We start from the raw sequence: 21,910 nt of genomic DNA, 5'->3' as shown, positions 1-21,910 counted from the left end.
TCCGATCCCAGGGTGCTTTGCGGCAAGCTCCGCTCACTGAGACAGCTATAAGCCGTGGAGTGCTATTGGACAGGATTCCTCCACTGTCCAATAAGAGCCCTCATTGGACATAGTGGGGAGACTCCCCAGACTCAACAGACCACACCTGGAAACATGTGACAGGCTAACTGAATGATCAGGCCCCCCTGTTAAGCAGACAGGGCCAATATATACTTTTCCTAGCACCTACCTAGAAGGATGCTACACGTATATGACTCACTGTTGGGTCTAATATTGAGGTGAGAGGCTAGTCTATCTGGTGGTGGATTTGGATACGTTTCTTATCACGTCAAGATCACGGACTATATTTAGTACACTTCCATCTACACGGGCCCCTCCTGCATGGACTTGTGTCTAATATTCTCTGAGAGTGGTTTAAATACACCTATAGAGGTGTACAGAGCCGTGCTCATCTAAAGTGCACTAAGTGTAGTGTTTTAATATAGTGAACAATTAACGGTTAATAGTATATATATTAAATATAAATCACTAATAACAATTGATATGAATATAAATATAAAGTGCATAAACAGTGGTGAATATAAAGTGCAACAACAATAAGTGAAATAAATCACATATAAAGTCCCATGCACCAACAGACTTCAGTGCAGTCTCCAAAGGATTCTTCCACACACAACCAGATCTTCAATCCCTTCACCACATGGACACCCAGTGTATGAAAAGGCCTACCAGAAATCACCGACCCCTTAGTTATAGGGGGTCAGTGTAAGCAGAATGATATTCATCAAAAGCCAATATTCCACAGTAGATTAGAGCCCTCCTGGAGGATCACTAGGGAGCAGAGAGAGAGGAAAGACTACTAGTATCCACATAGAAATCAATTCCCAGGTATGACCACTAGGGGGCGGAGAGGAAAGACTACTAGTTTCTGCATAGAAATCAATTCCCAGGTATGACCGCTAGGGGGCGGAGAGGAAAGACTACTAGTATCTGCATAAAAATCAATTCCCAGGTATGACCACTAGGGAGCAGAGAGCGAGGAAAGACTACAAGCATCCACATAGAAATCAATTCACAGGTATGACCACTAGGGGCAGAGAGGAGAGACTACTAGTATCTGCAAAGAAATCAATTCCCGGGTATGACCACTAGGGGGCAGAGAGAAAAGACTACTAGTGTCGGCAACGAAATCAATTCCCGGGTATGACCACTAGGGGGCACAGAGGAAAGACTACTAGTAGCATCCACATAGAAATCAATTCCCGGGTATGACCACTAGGGGCAGAGAGGAAAAGACTATTGGCATCCGCAAAGAAAACAATTTCCAGTTCAGACCACTAGGGGTAGAAAGGAAAGACTACTATTATCCACATATAAATCAATTCCCAGGCATGAGCACTAGGGGGCGCGGAGAAAAGCATGAGCAGGAAGCAACTCAGCCAGTTTCTAATCTACTACCAGACTTGACCACTAGAGGCAGGAGACTACTAGAGTACACAGAAATCAATTCCCAATCATGACCACCAGGGGGTCGTACATGGACGACTACTAGTATTTGCATAGAAATCATTTCCCAGGTATGACCACTAGGGGGTGTAGAAGAATTCTGCTGGTGCGACAAGGAAGCAATATTTTCCTGTTTCGCTCGTTCAGTTCCTAGTCTTATGCCCGGTTTGACCACTAGGGGCAGTAGAGGCTTGCCTTAACTAGGAATTAGTAGCTCCTCTAGGGAGCTACACGTTTCCCAGCCAATGCCTAGTCTCCGGTGAAGCTGCAGCTCTTTTTTTCTCCTCACAGGTCATGAGTCAGTCGAGCAAAGAAGCCATACCAGCCCAAAGCAGTAGAGTTGCGTTCCACGCCTCTTTGTCCTCAAGTATTCCATCTCCCAGTTTTCATTGGCCGCCGCTGGCTGAAATCCCGCCCCCTCCTTCTCACCTCCCCTCCGCCCTAAGATGGCCGATCGATCAGCCGCCCATTGAGTTTGTGATGAGCAGAAGGGCTTGGCTGCCACGCCCCCTTTTTCTACATGCTCGTCGAGCCAATGGAGCTTCGGAAGGAGAGCAGTGACAGCCAATGCTCGTCTCCCTGAGGAGGAGTCCCGGCGTTGCGTGTTTCGGTGCATCCTCAGAGTGTGTGTCGGTGTTGGGTTGGGAGGTGCGCGGCTCACTAGGAAGGGGCGAGAGCGGAGCGCATCCCCTCCTCCAATGAAAAGACGGGGCTTGTTCCGCATGGCGAGGGGCTAGCGGGGAAGCTGCCCTCTCCGAGCCTGACCGGGGTGCCCGGCTCTGTCCAACACTGTGAGGTGTCAGCGGAAAGACGAGTGTCCGGGAACAGGGCTCAGCATGGACCAAGTGGAGATTCTGAGGACTTTCATTCAGAAAGTACAGGCCATGGATACCCGGGACCACAACGGGGAGGACAACTTCGCCTGTGACTTCATGGTGAGGGCTGGGGGGGACAAGGTCATGTGGGGATTTGGGGCGGGGGGGGGGGCACCACGGGCTGGTCACGTGACACTCCTTGGGGGCATAGGGCCTGGAGGTAGACTGAGCACAAACAGTGTTTACCCCACAATTATGTATGTGACCTCCCTCTCAAATCATGGAAGTGGTTCCATCCCTCCCCTTATCATACGTATGTGACCCCCCCCAATCATATATGTATGTGACCCCCCCCCCCCCAAAATTATGATTCCACCCCCCTTATTGTATATATGTGACCCCCAAAATCATGTTCCACCTATATATATATATATATATATATATATATATGTGTCAGCCCCCCAAATCATGTGATTCCACCCCCCTTATATGTATGTGACCCCCCCCCATCATATATGTATGTGACCCCCCCCCCCAATTATGTGATTCCATCCCCTCTTATTGTATATATGTGACCCCCCAAAATCATGTTGTTCCACCCCCTCTTATATATATGTCAGCCCCCCCCAAATCATGTAAGTGATTCTAACCCCCCTTATATGTATGTGACCCCCCCCTAAAATCATGTAAGTGATTCCACCCCCCCTTATCATCTGTGTATGTGACCCCCCCCCCCCCCAAATCATCTAAGTGATTTCATCCCCATATATGTATATGTGATGCCCCCCCAAATCGTGTAAGTGACTCCACCCCCTCCTTATATATATTTGTATGTGACCCCCTCCCCCAAAATCATGTAAGTATTCTATCCCACTGTAGATTTATATGGGGATGGAATCACTTGCGTGAATTATTGGGGGAGATATATATATAAAACCATATAAAAATCCCCCCTTATCATATATATGTGTATGTGACCCCAACAAATCATGTAAGTGATTCCATCCCCTCCTATATAAATGTATGTGGACCCCCCCCCAAAAAGTAATTCCACACATGATGTGACCCCCCCCCCCCCCATCGTGTGTGTGTGTGTGTGTGCGCATGTTATACCCCCATCATATGTCTGGATGTGACCCCCCATCCTGTATGTTATACCCCATCATATGTCTGGATGTGACCCCCCCCCCCCCAAAAAAAAAAAATCACCTATGTGATTTTGCCCCTTTTATCGTATATATGTGACCCCCCCCCTACCAATCTTCCATGTGTATGCATGTCGTGACCCCACTAATCATGTATGTGCTTGTCATACACCCCCCCCCCCCCCCCATCATGTATGTGTGTGTCACATCCCCCATCATGCATGTGATTCCTCCTCTCCCTAGTCATGTATGTGTATTAGGCCCCCCCCCCCCAACCAATCATGTATGTATATATGTCCCATCCCTGTGTCCAGTGTGCCTTGTGTCCCCCAATCTTCGGCCTGTACATATTTAGGGGATCTCTGTCACTGAGCCCTTCCACAGACGGACCCCTCCTCTCCTTCCTTTTGCCTCCCAGCTCCCCCCCCCTTCCTTCCTGATCACTTCATGGATTTCTGCCTGCAGCTTTATGGGGAGGGTGGATTTCATCAGAGCTTCCTGCATTTTTTCCTCCAGCCTGAGTCTTACTTCACTCTTATTGCTGCCATTGGTAGAGGAGCAGGAAGTGCCCTATTGATTAACCCATTTGCGGGCTGGGGGTGGCTGGCTGCAGCGTTCTTCTATTTGCCTGCTGAGTTGTAAATAGCTCTGGCGTCCCAGGGGTTAAGTGACCCACCCTAAGCTCGTGGATTGCAGGATAAGAATGCACACAGCCAGATGATGGCAGCGGGCTGATTCCCAGGGCAGGGAACATGCTGTCACATTTCCAGCGATTGCACATTTTACGTCTGTCATCCTCGTCTGTTGGAGCATATGGATCTGTGCTGCCTTTTTGTTCTACACTACTTTATTTTATGTATAGATGGCTGAGAATTGTATGCTCCTCCGCTGTTCATGCTCACTCGATGTGTCATTATACTTGTCAGTGGGTCGGTGCACATGGGCATGCTTTCTTCTGTCTGCTCTTTTCATGTCATGTAGCCTGCCCCACCCCCGCCAACACAGCCAGACCTCGCATTGTCAGATGGCCCTTGTGCCTGTCTTTACAGCTGGTCATAGGATTGGCTGAGGAGCAGCTCAGGGCCAACTTACTACTACTTGGCAGGATCACCTTCTGATTTTAGAAGCTTCAGTCATTTTTAAAGACCCGCATCCTTTTTTTTTTTTTTTTGTCCCCTTCAAAATAATTGTCTGATCACAGTTATGGCAGGAATGCAGCCCTTGTTATCCTAATACTGGTGTTGGGAATTGAAGAGGTTTGAGCGAAGAAAATGTCAAAGTTATTGCATAATGGAGAGTTTCTAGAATCTCGCATATCCCCCCCCCCCCCCCCCCGACTGTTCATTGTGGTAGATGCATCAGTGAATCTTTTAAAAACTATTTATAGACCTTGTTCCTTCTTAATTTTAATAGTACCACTACCAGCAACCACATTTTGTGATGTATGTACTACAAAAGCTACATTGTCCGCTCTAAAATGGAACCGATGTACAGTCAGAACTCTCAAAGCTGGAGTAATACTCATTTTAGCTGCAAAAAAAACAGAAGCGGGGCTAAACAAAGAATGTCTTGGTCCTGGGAATATCCTCTGACTCATGTCCCTAACCAGCTCAGTGTACAGACTCCCTCAGCAGTGGGATGGGTTAAGGGACAACAGCTTAAAGGCCCGTACACACGATAAGAAAATCTGTAGGGAAAATTCATCCGATGACCGATCTGTCCATTTTCGGATTGTTAGTATGGTGCTTTCGGCAGCCAACTCTGACTTTTCGGCTGACAAAATCCTGATGTGCAGGCTATATAATTTTTGTCATCCGTCAAAACAACATCCGATTTCCGTCTCATTAGTACAGATTTCGACGGAAAAAAATCTTAAGAGCAAGACTAGGCATGCTCAGAGATGAAAGAACACATACAAAGCAATCCAACACATGACATCACTTCTGAAGTAGAATTCTGTCGTACGGGAAAATTCCTATGAAAATAACCTCTTCACTTTCCACATCAGACTAGCATGGCACAAAAAACGGACGACAGATCGTTCGATAATCTGATCGTGTGTACGGGGCTTAAAGTAACTCGTATAGGTCTAAATCCCAATCACTTGGGTCTTATGCACAGGCATTTAAAAACAAGAAAAACTAGCAGCATTTTTGCTGTCAGAATTTGACAGAAAATGCTTTTGTTACAATAAGTATGTGGGTGTTTGGGTGTAAGAGCCCATTCACACAGGGGCGACACGACTTGCTGGGGCGACCTGTGAAGTTGTGATGCACAGCGTGCACTGCGACCTCGGCGTGACATGCACGGACTTCATATAATTGAAGTCAATGCAGGTCGCCTCCAGGTCGCCCCAAAGTAGTACAGGACCCTTTTTCTAAGTCGGAGCGACTTGTGTGGCTCCTATTAGAACGGGTCCTGTGCTAATCAATGGCAGGCGACCCACCGCGACTTGTCAGGCAACCAAGTCGCCTGACAAGTCGCGCTAGTGTGAATGGGGTCTTAATGTGTTCTTCTGGCCATTGGAATACATCGATGCGCATATGTGCACATTTTTCTGCTCAAAAGTGTCTTTTTGTGCAGTTGTGTTTTTTTTTTTTTTTTTTGTCTGTAAATGCTTATGTGTGCATGGCCACTTAAATTACCTAACATAGAGGTGCTTTTATACTAAAATAATGCTTGTTGATCCTGCTGCTAAGGTTCTTGTTCAGATACTTGTGAAATGGGGTTACAACTATGTCTACATTGTACTATTGCCCTATGCTATGACCCTATCACATGCACCCTTGGGAGAGTCCAACATTACACAAGCATGGTCCATCGTTTGTCTTGAGCAGTGATGTGCAGCTGAAACTAGAAGTGGCTGCATGAGATCAGCAGCATTGAGATGGAAAAAAGGGTAGGAAACTGTCAAAACAATCTTAAAGCAGAAGGGGAAGTTTCACTTGGCTGTCTCCTCCCTCCTTCTGCTTCTACATTTTGTCACCTTTTTTTGGAGGGGGGGGGGGGAGCGTTTTTGACAAGTACCCGCTCCCACTTCCAGCATCATTCACTAAACCCACCCCCCCTCCCCCGCAGCCTTCTGGGACGCTTCACAGAAGACTGTGGCACATTCACAATGCGCAGTAGGAAACTGGCTGTGAAGCCACACATCTTCACTGCCGGGTTACCTTGGTCAAGATGGTAGCCCCAGCACCAGATAGCCCCTTAAAAAATCGGCTTGGGTCCAGACACTGCTGGATACCTGGACAGGTAAGTGCCCTAATATACCCTTTTAATTTTTTGGGGGGGAGCCTGGAGCTCCTTTTAAAGAAAAAGAGTAATTAAACCCTGTCCTGGGATGTTCCAGGCGGCAGACCCAGAGTTTTAGAAGTAGTTCCAGGAAGTAAAAGGGAGGGGGATTCATCCCCCCCCCCCCTAAGGGCTCATTGACACTGGCAGCAGCCCCTCTGAAAAGTGATCTGCAGATGGTCACTTTTAAGGTGGCAGTTGACAGGCGGCTGGAAGGCGATCTGTCACTTCCTTACGGTTTAATCTCAAAGCCTGCACCACTGTGCCTCAACTGGGTGCTTTGCATGTCTTTGCAGGGGGTTGCGGGGAAACTTTTACTACTTCATGGAACTCAACAGGAGGTATAGGTATTTGCCTGGCAGTGTTCCTCTGGCCACTGTTTAGGTTTTAGGCTATCCATTGGGGTTGGTAAAATTGTGGCTCCGCTGCCTAAAATTGTGGCTCAGCTGCCGCCCTCCGGCCTCTAAATGAAGTCCATAGTGAAAATGGCCACTATGAAAAGAAATGGGAGGAATGGAAAAAGGGGTATACTATGAATGAAAAATTTGCTGTTATCGTAAAGTATTTGTAGATCACCATTACTAAACCATATAAAGGTGTATTTATTGTAATTATTATGATAAATATGAAGTTTCTCTTTAAAAGTTTATCGCCTGTTCTTTCCTGAGTTTGTCACCATTCTTTCCTAAATGGTCAATACTCTCCAGCAGCATACAGACCGTTTATAGGGCCATGGCACATGTGTGCTCTAGGACCAGGTGAGGATATTTTGCTACCAAGAGATGTGCGGCGCCAGCGAAGGGCACACAGTAGAGAAGAAGGTAGATCTTGACCCATGTGATGTCAATCCACCTCACTCAACCAGAGGAAACTTTGTATTCATTCACAGAATGGATGAGCAGCACTTAGCCCGGCGGCTTGATTTTGTTTCAGGAGCAGGATTGGAAGTTCTCGCCCCATTGAAGCGCAGTGCTGCATACAATTTAAACAGCGCTTACAGCTGCTGCAGCTGTTAGTTTGTTTGTTTAGACCAAGCTGGTCCAAACTTTTTACTTGAGGCCCCTTTCACACTTGTGCGACTTGAAAGCCGTGCGTTCATACAATGCTGTACCTAAATAAAATGTCATTTTTTTTTTTTTCCCCCACAAATAAAGCTTTCTTTTTGTGGTATTTTATCACCTAGGTTTATTTTTTGCGCTATAAATACTGCCAATTTTTTTTACTTTCTGCTATAAAACCTATCCCAAGAATTAAGATGTAAAAATCAGTTACTTTTTAGGCCAGTATGTATTCTGCTGAGTATTTTTGGTTAATAAAAATCCCAATAACCAGATATTGATTGGTTTGTGCAAAAGTTTTTTCCAGGGTTTGTTACGGTCATGAAAAACCTGGAAAAGTTATGGAATTTTAAAATGGCAATTTCCAGGCCTGGATACGTTTTGGAAAAGTCATGGAAATTTTGAGAAAGGCGCCACTCAGTGTAGCAGATGTAAATAATTTTATTGGCGCATATTAAGAAATGACATGGCGGTGTAAGCGTCTATCTTCATAGCTCAGCATCCTTCCGGGTCCGCAGTGTTTCCATCCTTGAGGCTGGCCAGCAGCTGGGAGATGACACTAGGGGAGAACCAATCAGGGGACTCAGTCAGATTGAGGCAGCGGTGAAGCGCATACCTCACTGGAGGGCCGCACGAACGTGATGACGCGGGGGGGGGGGGGGTAACCGGTTTCAGAGCATGCATGAACTGCTCCTTCCTCCAGTGAGGTATGCGCTTCATCGCTGCCTTGATCTGACTAAGTCCCCTGATTGGTTCTCCCCTAGTGTAATTTTCCGGCTGCTGGCCAGCCTCAGGGGCGGAAACACCGCGGACCCGGAAGGATGCCGAGCTATGAAGATAGACGCTTACCTCCATGTAAGTTTTTAATATGTGTCAATAAAAATTATTTACATCTGCTACACTGATTGGCGCCTTTCTCTCTTTTCTGCCTGTTTGTGGGACTGTTGCTTCGGCCTAACAAAGAGCTGTCCTCGATGTAAGCGCCACATTTGTGCATCTATGCCATACATACCAGTCCGGCTGCACCTTATCCATCATGACTGCCTGAACTGAAGCTTTATCCCCAAGCAGGAGCACCCATCAAATCTTTTTCTTTCTCCAGTATAGTCGAATATAGTTAATAATATTGGTAAAATTACAATAGTTAACTTTTGCGCGATCCGTCACGTGGGGTACCTTTTTTTTTTTTTTTTGTCTATGGGGGTAACGCAGTTTCCGTTAACGTTAGTGTGTAGCAATGCCAGGGAAATGGGTGTAACATTGATTTTCTTCTTATTTAACATGTATACATAGATATTTCATGAAACATTAGGTCATAAATATTTACTTGAAGTCATGGAATTTTATTGGTAAAAATTTGTTCGACCCCCTGTTTTTTCATAACCTCTACAAACTATGGAAGGAATTTTTTTATTTATACGAGTTATGGTGGGGACCTGCGACTTTTAGCGGGACTTGGATATTTCAGCGAACAATCAACTGACACTTTGTGGGAACCAGTGACCCGTGCTTAAAATATGCCCTGTCACTGTACTAATGACACTGGCTGGGAGGGGGGTTAAACATCTAGGGCGTTCAAAGGTTTACAATTGTGCCTAGCCAGTGTTTTGTGTACGTTGTGTGGGGCTTTAACTAAGGGAAGGAAAATCCATCACTCCACCCCCCCCCTTTTTTTTTTTTTTTCTTTTTTTTTTTTTAAACTATGACTGCATTTAATAAGGAGAGATGCACATTCTAGTTGTGTTTTGTGAACCAGCATCCTTACTGAGATTGCAGGACAAGCCATTTACTTTTTTCAGTCTGTTTGAAAAGACCATGACTGATGTACTAACATAAGTTAAGACGTATCTTTTATATGAGAAACTAGCGTGTTTGTTCTTTGTTTTTTATTTCCTCTGATCATTTAAGTATTCAGTAAGCTTTTCTGCACAAACGCCAAGAAGAGTGCACAAAAATGTATCTCATTAGTACAAAGAATGCATGCTAAAGTCATTTTTGTACTGTATATAAGTATCATGTGACAACAAAGAATAAAGCGATTCGGAGCTGATGGTGGAGATGTCGATGTAGCAGACAGCTTTTGCCTCCTTGGATTAGAATAACAACAAAGTATCCCACAGTCACAAAATATGACAGACTGGTACTTGAAAGAGCAAAGATGAAAAGAGCTATAAGATCAGAACTGCCCAGGCTTTGGCATTTTCTTTCACTCTATGGATGTGAAAGCTGGACAATGTCACACGAGTATTGATGCCTTTTGAACTTGTTGGCAAAGAATCCTAAGAATATTGTGCACAGCAAGGAAGACAAACAAATAGATCCCTTAACAAATGAAGCCTAACCCTTCACTATTAGCCCAGATGACTAGACTTGAATTGCATTGTTTTTGACATATTGTGAGTAGAAGAAACGTGAAAGTATAGTTCTACTTGGAAGGGTTGAGGCGAGGACGATGACCAACAATACATTGCTGGATACAGTTACAGAAAATATGAATATGCCTCTGCAAAGCCTGGGGACATAGAAAAAAAATCATTCTAGCGAAACAATATATATGTGACACTACAAATTCTGGACAATATATGTGGTCATCAGGTGTCCACATTACGTGATTCTAAAGGTTAACTTATTTTAATAAAAAAAACAAAATGGTTATACTTCCCTGCTCTGTGCAAAACCATTGCACAGAGCAGGTAAGTATAACATGTTTGTTATCCTCCTTTTTGTTTTTCTTTCTCTGAGCACTCCTGGCTCCTCCCTCCTAAGTGCCCCCTAATAGCAAGCCTCTTGCTATGGGGCACTTGAGCAGGCTCTCTCCCGAGCTGCGCTCCTGTGAATGGACATTGTCCATTCTCAGTGTCCTGGCCCTGCCCGTGCTCTCTCATCATTGGCTCACTGGATGTGATTGACAGCAGCAGGAGCTAATGGCTCCCACTGCTGTGTGAGCCAATGCGGAGAGAGACCAGGGAGATTTCCTGCCCTCATGCACGTCACTGGATTGAGATAGGGCTCAGGCAGAAGCACTTTTTAATTTGATCATAATGACATTTTTGGATTTCAAAAGTATGGATGATCTGCAAGAAAAAAAATCTTTCGTTTGTGGAAAACATTTTTTTTACAGCATGCCCTTCTGAAATGTGACATGTTTTCAAAAAAAGGGGAAAAATAATCAGCGCAATCCAAAAGGCAAAATCTTAAATGGTAATATTCAGATGGCTGTTTACATTCATTGCTTTCACTACACCCAAATAATATCAAATAAGTAAAATGCAATGCCAATGATGAAATACCAATCAACAATCATAAATGGTGAATAAAGTGCATGAAGTGAAAAGGTGCAGAAATGTTGTACAATAAATTAAATAGACGAATATCAGTCTATAATATCAGAATTGAGTAAATCAATAGGTCTTCAGTGCTGAATAAATATAAAGTGCTGGTGCTCACTCCACACCCTGGTGATCTGTGTGATACTGTGCTCAGTAGCAGCTCACCTTAATGTCTGACCCATATATATCTCAATGAGTCAGATAAGCTTTAGCAATCAATATTGCCATACAGCCTCCTCCACCTTCCTCCTTCAAGGCTAAGGGATGCAGGATCTCAGACAGAATATCCAGCTGGAACTGTCAGTAATCACACTGTTTTCTCCACCTTCTTCTTAGGAGCTCAAGGGAGCAGGACACGATCAATGGTGGTGCATATAAAACAAAGGGAAAGGACACTCCCTAGTGCTCTCTGTATACTTTATTAAATACCAGGACACACATATAAGTCCCTTCAATATGCGGGCTTCTTCAAACTTGTGCCCCTTGGGTTTTTATGAACTCGTGTCCATGGGTCCAGCTACACTCATAAGACTTTATCTACTTTTAGGGCTTACCTCGTGCTTGGTTGGCACTTTTGCCTACCGTTCTTTTTTTTTTCTTTTCACTTTTTGCCTCTACTCTATTGCCTTCTGACAACTCCTGGGTCAGTAGTTTTGTTGGCAATAGTTCCAAGCCCTAGGATTGTGAGGGTAATGTTCAGCTGTGGTGTTCTCATGTTATGAAGATGTGATATCAATGCTGTGATTCTTACATATTTGTTAGGGCTTTATGCTTTTTGGCTCCTTTTTGTATTTCACCTGGCTCAAAGTTCTGTGCCCTTTTACCGTGTGCCGCCTTTCAAAAAGCTAATAACAATCTTTAAAATAAAATATCAATTTTGACTTATAAGTCATACTTTTGTGTTCAGCGTCATTTGCATAGACAACTGTATAGCCACTGTAGTTTAGGAAGTTTGGGCAAACTTTTTTTTGGCCATGCAGTGGGGCTGTGTCTGCATCACATGGGTTAACCACTTCAGCTGCGGAAGGTTTACCCCCGTTCATGACCAGGCCATTTTTTTTTTTTTTTTTTTTTTTATTTTTACGGTTCGGCACTGCATTACTTTTAACTGACAATTGCGCGGTCCTGTGATGCTGTTCCCAAATAAAATGTATGCCCTCCCCCCCACAAATGGAGCTAACTTTTGGGGGTATTTGATCACCTGTTTTTTGCGCTTTAAACAAAAAAAAAAGACTGACCAAGTTTGGGAAAAAAAAAAAAATATATATATATATATATATATATATATATATATATATATATATATATATATATATATATATATATATATATATATATTATAATTTTTTTTTTTTTTTTTTTTTACTTTTCTGCTATAATACATACTCAATAAAAAAAAAAAAAAAATGTAAAAATCACACTTCTATATTAATTTAAGCTAATATGTGTTCTGTTACAATTTTTGGGTAAAAAACAAAAGGCCTGGCCTATATTGATTGGTTTGCACAAAAGTTATAGCATCTACAAGCTATGGGATATAGTTGAGAATTTTTTATTTTTTTTATCAAACTTATAGCGGGACTGCAGTATTGCAGACAATTTAGACACGTGACACAAATACAGTGATAAGTGCTGAAAAATAAACACGGTCACTGTACTAATGACACTGGCTGGGAAGGGGTTAACATCAGGGGATCAAAGGGTTAAATGTGTTCCTAGGAAGTGATTGGTGATTGCTAACTGTGCGGGGGTACTTGTGCTGTGGGAAGGCAGAGATTGGTGTTCCTGCTTAGCACATCCAATAAAAAAAAATCAAATTTCTTCATCAAATTACGGCAATTTGTATTCGGCTATATATTTTTGGTAAAAAAAAAAAAAATCCCGAAAAGCGTATATTGATTATTGCGGAAGTTATAGCGTGTTCAAACTTCTTTTGAATCACAGTGGAACTGAAAACGGGAATCAAGTACAGGTATGTGATTTTCTGTTTAAGGGCTGCCCTGCCGCAGTAAATGTGCGCGAGGCGATCCTTAAGTGGTTAATGGCCCAAAAAGAAACAAATAAGTGAGAAAAGGGTTTATATACTCTAGTTATTTTTCATATGAACACACCCACTGCAGGCTCTCTGTTGTGTCTAACGCATAGAAACCCTAATGTGTAAAAACCAAACCAATTCAGTACTAATTTCCATAGCGGGTAATCGGATTAGTTGTACCTTTTTTTTTTTTTTTTTTTTTTTTTTTTTTGTGTGTGTGTTTAGAAATGATGGAGGAAGTTGAAAGTGGATATGAGCAGTTCTATAGCACATGCGGGACCTGTGATGTACTCTTCAAAGAATTCAGGTTAAGGTCACTTGAATTAACATTTTATTTTTTGCAAGATTTGGTTCAGTTGGTGTCATGGTTGTAAAATTGTAGCTGAAAGTATATTTAATGGTTTAACCAATTGTGTAAAGAGGTGTATAGTAAAACTGACCATGCCATGTCTTACCTGAAGGTTTCCCGTACAGGTCTTGGTAAATTGCTTATCTTACTAGCAAATTGTATGTTTTTAAATCCATATTTTGAGTGAAAATTTGAGCATTTTGGCCATTTTAGATCCAATTGGTTGGTATTCGCCCCTGGTTTGTCAATCCAAACTCTGTCAGTAATATTTAGCAATCTCTAGATGAAGGGGTTTGTGCAGTCTGTTCGATTAAAGACTGTGATAGTCTTTTGGGCTCAATGATGCAGTCATTTCCTAGATTTTTTTTTCCACCCATGAACTTATATCGTGTTTCCCCGAAAATAAGACCTATCTCCGTTTTTTTTTTTTTTTTCTAGAATAGCTGCAATATAAGCCCTATCAGGAAAATAAGCCCTAGTTCAAGACCTTGTAAAATCCTGTAATCCATGCTGTAAAAGGATTATATAATGTCCAGTGTGTGTCTTTATGTAACATGATTGTAGAAAATACCCTTTCATTCCTTCATTGATGGACACAGCTCCTGATCTTTATAACCATTGGGTTATACTGCCCCCTACAGGAGTAGGACACTAGGCATGAAAAGAATCTGGCTACGCCTGTGGGCAGTCCCAGGGGGTATACTCCCTCTATCTGCTATAGATACTTAGGTTTTTTCTGCCTAGACAGGAGTAAGGACCTAGTTACTTGCTGGGATCTCTGGTCCTGGCAAACTTCTTCCTTTTTTTTCGCAGCATTCCTCAGGGTCAACAGTTCCCCCCCCCCCCCCCCCCCCCAGTTTGATAGCGAGCGTTTTTTTTCTGGAGCGGTGTCCCCCCCCCCCCCCCCTCTCTCCCCCTGGAGGGTTTTGGGGTGGACATGGGCCCTTCCTTGGGACGGTCGGAGCCCCAGGTTCCTCTCCTTCCCAAACACTCCCCTTTCATCTGTCCACCATCACACCTTTCCACTTATGCTGGGGCTGTGTGAGTGGTGTTGTCCACCTCCTGGGGTGGGGGCAGGGCACTATGCTGGCGATGTGGGCCGGGGGGGTTCATTGCTGGCGACCTGACGATTGGCTAAGTGGGGAAGGGGGGAATTGTACCTGGTGGGGGCTCCTGCTAGACCCCCCTGTCCTACCTGGGCCTGTCTTTGAGGCCTAGGGATCCCTCCTGGGGTTCCTGGGAGCCTTGTGGTGCTGCGCTGGGCCACCATTTTGCTGTAGCCTGTTTGTTTCTATGCACAGCAGCCATGTTTGTGTAGTCCAGTAGCAATTTTGCGGTGGTTTGCCATTGAAAATAGCGGCGGTCATGACAGTGGAGCCTTGTGGGTGGCGATTTCGGCTGTGGGAGCCCCTCCTCATCCCCTTGTGGTGGTTTCTGGATCTTTTCACTTCCTGATTGCCGCTCATGGAGTTTAGGTTATCTTGGTGGCTGCAGGTGATTGTTTCTGATGGGTGGTTAGTCTGGTGGGGTTCTCTCCATCTCTGCTGAGGATCGCTTGGTGCTTTGTGCCTTGTGACTGGCTGGTGTGGGGATTGTCCCTTTGCAGTGTGTTACACTTTTGTGGGGTCCCCTTGGTGACTTATGGAGTCTTTGGAGCACATCTCCCTACCTGATCCCCTCTGAACCTGGGGTCTCAAACATCCATCCATGCACTGACGGTGGTTCTGGAGTCCTTGGTGTCCCAGGTGGAGGTGGTTTTCGGGCGACAGGCTAGCAAAAAAGCGCCATCTGTCTCATCTGATCCTGAATCTGATTTGGCTTCCGCAGACCTGGGTCACCCTTCTGGGTCTGACCACGTGCCCAAAATCCTCCATAGTGAGGGTGATTTGTCCACGTCTGCAACCGCGCACGAAAAGGCGCTGGTGGAAGCACTGATTGTATCTGTGTGTGAGACCTTGAAGATGGAGTTCCTTTTGACACTCACAAGCCTCCCAGAGCGGCAAAGGTGTTTCCTTTCCCTGCCTAATTTGACAGAATTGTCGCTAAATGAGTGGGGACGACCAAAGCGTCCCCTTGGGTTCTCTAAGTTGTTTACTAGGTGTTACCTCTTTGAGGAATACCTTCTTAAGAAGTGGACTGTTCTACCGGTGGTGGACCCTCCGGTTTCCAGGTTAAACAAGGCAACCATGATTCCGATTGTCCCCAGCCTTTAAGGATCTGGCTGACCGGAAGGTGGAGGCTGTGGCCCGCAATATGTACACTCTGGCTGCTTATGCACTGAGGTCGGTATTCACCATTGCTCTGGTATCGCAATCTCTGACCAAGTGGGCTAAGTTTACGCCGTGACCTGGAGGGAGAACAGCTCCCCCTGCCTTTGCTGAGCTGGCGGACCAGCTGGTCCAGGGGCTGCAGTTTCTGTGATGCCTCTTTGGATGCAGCTCACCTAGTGGCTTGGCTCTCTGTTTTGGCAGTGGTCCCTCGGCGTGTCTTTTGGCTCAAATGCTGGTCTGCGGACTAGACTTCTAAAAAGGCCTTGACTGATCTCTCCTTTCAAGGGGATCGCCTGTTTGGGGCTAACCTGGATGACATCATTAAAGGTCTCACAGGGGGAAAGAGTACTTTTCTTCCGCAGGCTACTAAGGGCAAGGAACGTGGGCCCCCCCTCCTTGGCTCCTAAGGTGGCCAACTGGTTGTCGGTGCACACTTTCACAATGTTCCATAAAGTGGATGTGTTGGCATCTGTGGATGCTTTTTTTGGCCTGCAAGGTTTTGCAGGCTGCTGTTGAGAGGACTTGATCCTCTTTGAGGGTGCATTTGTTTTTTTCAGGTGGGCTCCAGTTGTTCTGATTGAGCTCCTGTTGGCTGTTTTAGCCTTGGGAATTTTTTAATACTGTTCCCACTCCTCCTGTTTTATTAATTGATTTTACAAGGACTTTAACTAGAGTTTATTTTGGACATTACAGAGATGCTGACTCCTGAGCTGAGAGGGATGGAGAGGGGGAGAGAAGACCGGACAAATAAGACATCCCCCGGAAAAAAGCCTGAATGCATTTTTTGTAGCCAAAATTAATACAAGACCTTGTCTTCTTATTGGGGAAACGTGGCATTAGTCATGGGTTCATTTTAATGCCTGTCATAAGTATGTAGAGGATGCCATTATTTTACATAAATGTGTGTTTTATAAAAAAAAAAGTTTGTCATGGTACAGTGGTTCACTGATGGGTTAAACTGCCGCACTGTCGGCACACTTTAAAATTTAAAATGTATGCCTATGTGCTTGGGAAGCTCTTGTGTTTGCAATAAACCTTTGATATATTCGACTTCAAACATTTGCTTTTGCTTTCCCTGCCACCCACAAACCAATTAAGAGTGCTTCAGCACCCAATGGTGTGCTTGTTGGGTTTTGGGTGTCCGCTTCCTGCAAGGTGGACTAAAAAGGATCTGGCTATTCCTCAGATGTACAGTGGGTGTGTTTTTTAAAAAATCCATAACCATGTTTTGTTCTGTTTGAGCATGTGGCAAACAGAGCAGCAGTTTCTCTTATGTTGTGTACAGCTGAGACGTTTTGAACTCAGCCTGTGAACTGTGCTCTTCTTCAATTAATCTATTCATTCACTGTGCTTATGGGTCACATGCAATGGGAAAATGGCTAAGGAGAGTGAACAGTCTATTTGTCTGGAAGAAGGATCTTTAACAAAAGTATGTTTGTAATTTTGTATTGGTGTTTGTTGAGTGTAGAGAATCTGGGGTGTGTACATACTTGTAAGCTAAAAAAGCTATGAACAGTAGGTATTGGAGCACTGAATTTTGATTTTTAGCATTCTTTAGTTGATGATTTTGCTGACAGTCCTCATTTGCTCCTAACTAAAATTAGTGCATCAAATTAGATAGTCTACCACATGCAAGATTAAAAATCTCTATGCAGCTCTTTACTAAATGGCACAAATAGAATATACAGTGCCTTGCAAAGTATTCGGCCCCCTTGAACTTTGCGACCTTTTGCCACATTTCAGGCTTTAAACATAAAGATATAAAACTGTCAACAAGTGGGACACAATCATGAAGTGGAATGAAATTTATTGGATATTTCAAACTTTGTTAACAAATAAAAAACTGAAAAATTGGGCGTGCAAAATTATTCAGCCCCTTTACTTTCAGTGCAGCAAACTCTCTCCAGAAGTTCAGTGAGGATCTCTGAATGATCCAATGTTGACCTAAATTACTAATGATGATAAATAGAATCCACCTGTGTGTAATCAAGTCTCTGTATAAATGCACCTGCACTGTGATAGTCTCAGAGGTCCGTTTTAAAGCGCAGAGAGCATCATGAAGAACAAAACACACCAGGCAGGTCTGAGATTCTGTTGTGGAGAAGTTTAAAGCCGAATTTGGATACAAAAAAAGATTTCCCAAGCTTTAAACATCCCAAGGAGCACTGTGCAAGCGATAATATTGAAATGGGAGTATCAGACCACTGCAAATCTATGAAGACCTGGCCGTCCCTCTAAACTTTCAGCTCATACAAGGAGAAGACTGATCAGAGATGCAGCCAAGAGGCCCATGATGACTCTGGATGAGCTGCAGAGATCTACAGCTGAGGTGGGAAACTCTGTCCATAGGCCAACAATTAGTCGTATACTGCACAAATCTGGCCTTTATGGAAGAGTGGCAAGAAGAAAGCCATTTCTTAAAGATATCCGTAAAAAGTGTAGTTTTAAAGTTTGCCACTAGCCACCTGGGAGACACACCAAACATGTGGAAGAAGGTGCTCTGGTCAGATGAAACCAAAATCGAACTTTTTGGAAACAATGCAAAATGTTATGTTTGGCGTAAAAGCAAAACAGCTCATCACCCTGAACACACCATCCCCACTGTCAAAAATGGTGGCAGCATCATGGTTTGGGCCTGCTTTTCTTCAGCAGGGACAGGGAAGATGGTTAAAATTGATTGGAAGATGGATGGAGCCAAATACAGGACCATTCTGGAAGAAAACCTGATGGAGTCTGCAAAAGACCTGAGACTAGGATGGATATTTGTCTTCGAACAAGACAATGATCCAAAACGTAAAGCAAAATCTACAATGGAATGGTTCACAAATAAACATATCCAGGTGTTAGAATGGCCAAGTCAAAGTCCAGACCTGAATCCAATCGAGAATCTGTGGAAAGAACTGAAAACTGCTGTTCACAAACGCTCTCCATCCAACCTCACTGAGCTTGAGCTATTTTGCAAGGAGGAATGGGCAAAAATGTCAGTCTCTTGATGTGCAAAACTGATAGAGACATACCCCAAGCAACTTACAGCTGTAATCGCAGCAAAAGGTGGCGCTACAAAGTATTAACGGGGCTGAATAATTTTGCACGCCCAATTTTTTATTTGTTAAAAATGTTTGAAATATCCAATAAATTTCGTTCCACTTCATGATTGTGTCCCACTTGTTGATTCTTCACAAAAAATTAGTTTTATATCTTTGAAACCTGAAAAGGGGCAAAGTTCAAGGGGGCCGAATACTTTCGCAAGGCACTGTAGATGTAGTGATGTCATTTTAAAGTGATCCTAACTTTATGTGCACCTACCTACATACCTACCTTCCTTTTTTTTTTTTTTTTTTTTTTTTTTTTTTCCGAACCTTTCTTTTTACAGTATCCCCCCCACCCCTAAAAAAGTGTATTGCAGCTTAGCGGTTCTCAGAAGTGGTAACTGGGGTTTTTTTTTTTTCTAAAAGGAAAAGAAAATCTGTTGCTTTGATAGTGTGAAAGTGTTAGCTGTAGTCTAGAACAGCATTTTTCAACCAGGGTGCCTTTAGGTTTCTTCAGTTACCTTGGAAAAATACCAAAAAATTGCCCTAAACTGTATGCAAGCCAGTGGCTGGATCAAGCCTGCCTTTTAGTTACATAAAGCCACAGGTTTTCATTGTGCACCATTACAACCTTCGCGTTGCCAGCGTCCTATCAACCACTGACAACATTGGTTGATCAGGACTTCGGGAGCCTGCTCAGCATCCTTGTTTGCCCTTCATCTGCCCTGGTGTCACATTAGCTGAGTGTGGGAGAGAAACTGAGGGAGAAGACAAACATTGGAATATAAGTCAGTACCTGTGATTTGGAAGAATAAGCTTTGGTTCATACTCTGAACCTCATGTGAATTGTACAGGATCCACACCGCATTCCTTTTAAATTCACATGTGATCCAGTGCGATTTGAGCCCATTAATTTTGAACAGGCCCAAAAGGCACTGCATCGCACCAGTCATGCATGTACCAATTTTGAAACCACGCTGCAACAGATTGCATGGTACTTTTGTACCATGTGATCAGGTGCGGGTAAACGCACAGTTTGTGATTTGCATTTGGGGTATCGTAAAAACTGCCCTGACACTGTGTGTGGATCACATGGGCAGTGCAACGTGGGAAATGTGCACGGATCATGTGATTTCCTGTACCGCATCAATGTGAACCTAGGCTTAATGTTAGATGTTCTACATATGTGGATGTTGCTGCATTATATAAAACTATTCGTTTTTGTACATTTTAGAATGGGGTTTGTGCAGTATTTTGTGCAAAATTTTAAAGGGTACTTTGACTGAAAAAAAGGTTGAGAAACATTGATCTAGAAGTCCATCTCAATCTGCTACTCTTAACACTACCTTCTCTAATAATTGACAATGCTGCTGTCCAAAGGTGTTTCCTTTTGCTCCTTCAGTGGAGACCCACATGAGAAGCATGGCCAAAAAACAGCTTTGGCTATTCTTTGACATTGCTATTTTTTTTTTTATTGCTAGCAGAATGTATGCACGGGGGGACTGTTAAAAATGTACCCAGTGTCTGAGCTCAGATGCCCTACACAAGAGGGTTGCTCACTAAGTAAGATACAGGGCCTATTCACAATGTTGCATTGAGATAACCCACATTATGAGTGTTGGTTGGTTGTGGTGTCTACTTGGTACCCCCAATGCAATTGCACACTGCAATGCATGGTAACGCACTACTGTGCATTGTGTAACTTGGTGTCACTACTCTTTGTGTTGGACTTAGTGACAAATCCTTGTGACCATTTTTTTCCTGATTCATAGCTTAACCACTTAAAGCGGAGGTCCGGGCACAGAAAAAAAATTTCAATGAGCATACCCCCGGGACAGTCAGGGCTAGTACATTCCACAATGGCTAGCCTCTGATCTGTCCCGGTTCGCACTTACCTGCAAGAAGAAATACTCACTTATAAAATTTCTTCTCCAGCGTTGCCATCTCTCTTGTGGGCAGCTGAAGCCGTCGCGATCCTCTTCTGCGTCCTCTTCCGCGTCGTCTTCTCCCAGAATGCGCCTGCACCGGCCCCGCTCGTCACTTCTGGTGCGGTGCCGCATTCCTCCACAGCTTCTGGGCATGCCCAGAAGCTGTTTAGCATGGAATGCGGCGTCGCCCCGGAAGTGACGAGCGGGGCCGGTGCCGTCGCATTGATTCCTGGGAGCGATGACGTTCAGCTCCCAGGAATCATTGCAAGCCAGGAAGTGACGGCGGAGCCCCGGCGCAGAGGTAGGAAGTGAAGAATAGGTGAGTATATTCTATCTACAATTACAAGGCGAGTTTAAAAAAAAAAAAAACCTAACTATCCAATTCCTTTTCAGGTGAAGGAGAACAAGCAGATGGGCACAAAAGGTCTATTTTGTGCCCGGAACTCCGCTTTAAGGACCAAGCCTATTTCTGACACATGTTTACAAGTTTAAAAATCATATATATATTTTAAAAAAATAAATTTCACTGCATAAAAAAAAAAACAAAAAAAAAAACTAAACAGTAAAGTTAGCCCAATTTTGTATATTATGAAAGATGATGTCCCGCGGAGTAAATGGATATGTAACATGTTATGGTTTAAAATTTTGCACGCTCGTGGAAAGGTGACAAATTACGGTACTTAAAAATTCTCCATAAGCAACGCTTTTTTAGTTTAGATTTACAGCGTTGGTCCTTTTTTAGAATTCTTGCGCTCAATATGGCGATCGTGGCGATACCTCACATGTGCGGTTTGAAGAGTTTTCATTTGCAGGCGTGGCATGCGTATGCGTTGTTGTTTGGTGCGGCTCACGGTGATGGGTGCTTTATTATTTATTTTTTTTTTTTTCTTATCCCTTTTTTCTCAAATCGCCTTTCAGGACCGCACCGGGAGAGTGCAGCTCCACACAAAATCAGTAAACACTGCAGTCTTTAAATCCCTCCTTTTTTCCACCATGCCTTCAGTTGTTTCCTCCTCCATGGTGGAAGCACTGCGAGGAACCTCTTGTGGGTGGCTGCACTCTCTCCAGGTGGGGGGAAGGTGGTCACCTTTAGTAGATTGGTGATTATGCTGACCGTCCCAATTCGCCCCAGGCGGGGTACCGAGGATGTCGCTA

General features: G+C 43.9%; 1 protein-coding gene across 2 annotated transcripts in view; it reads left to right on the top strand.

The window, feature by feature from the left end:
- Window positions 1-2,045: 2,045 nt before the first annotated feature.
- PTPN12 (protein tyrosine phosphatase non-receptor type 12) overlaps window positions 2,046-21,910 on the top strand; it is a 187,582-nt gene continuing 167,717 nt past the window's right edge. Inside the window, exon 1 of one of the 2 annotated variants that reach the window (XM_082254230.1) lies at window positions 2,046-2,441. In XM_082254230.1, coding sequence (XP_082110356.1) covers window positions 2,343-2,441 — 99 coding nt within the window. In that variant the 5' untranslated portion in view covers window positions 2,046-2,342. The remainder of the gene's footprint in view (window positions 2,442-21,910) is intronic. The other variant, XM_082254229.1, reaches the window with a different exon arrangement.

Source organism: Pelophylax lessonae (assembly GCF_965119305.1).
Source record: "Pelophylax lessonae genome assembly, chromosome: 4".
NCBI lineage: Eukaryota > Metazoa > Chordata > Amphibia > Anura > Ranidae > Pelophylax > Pelophylax lessonae.
This window is presented reverse-complemented; position numbering and strand designations above follow the sequence as displayed.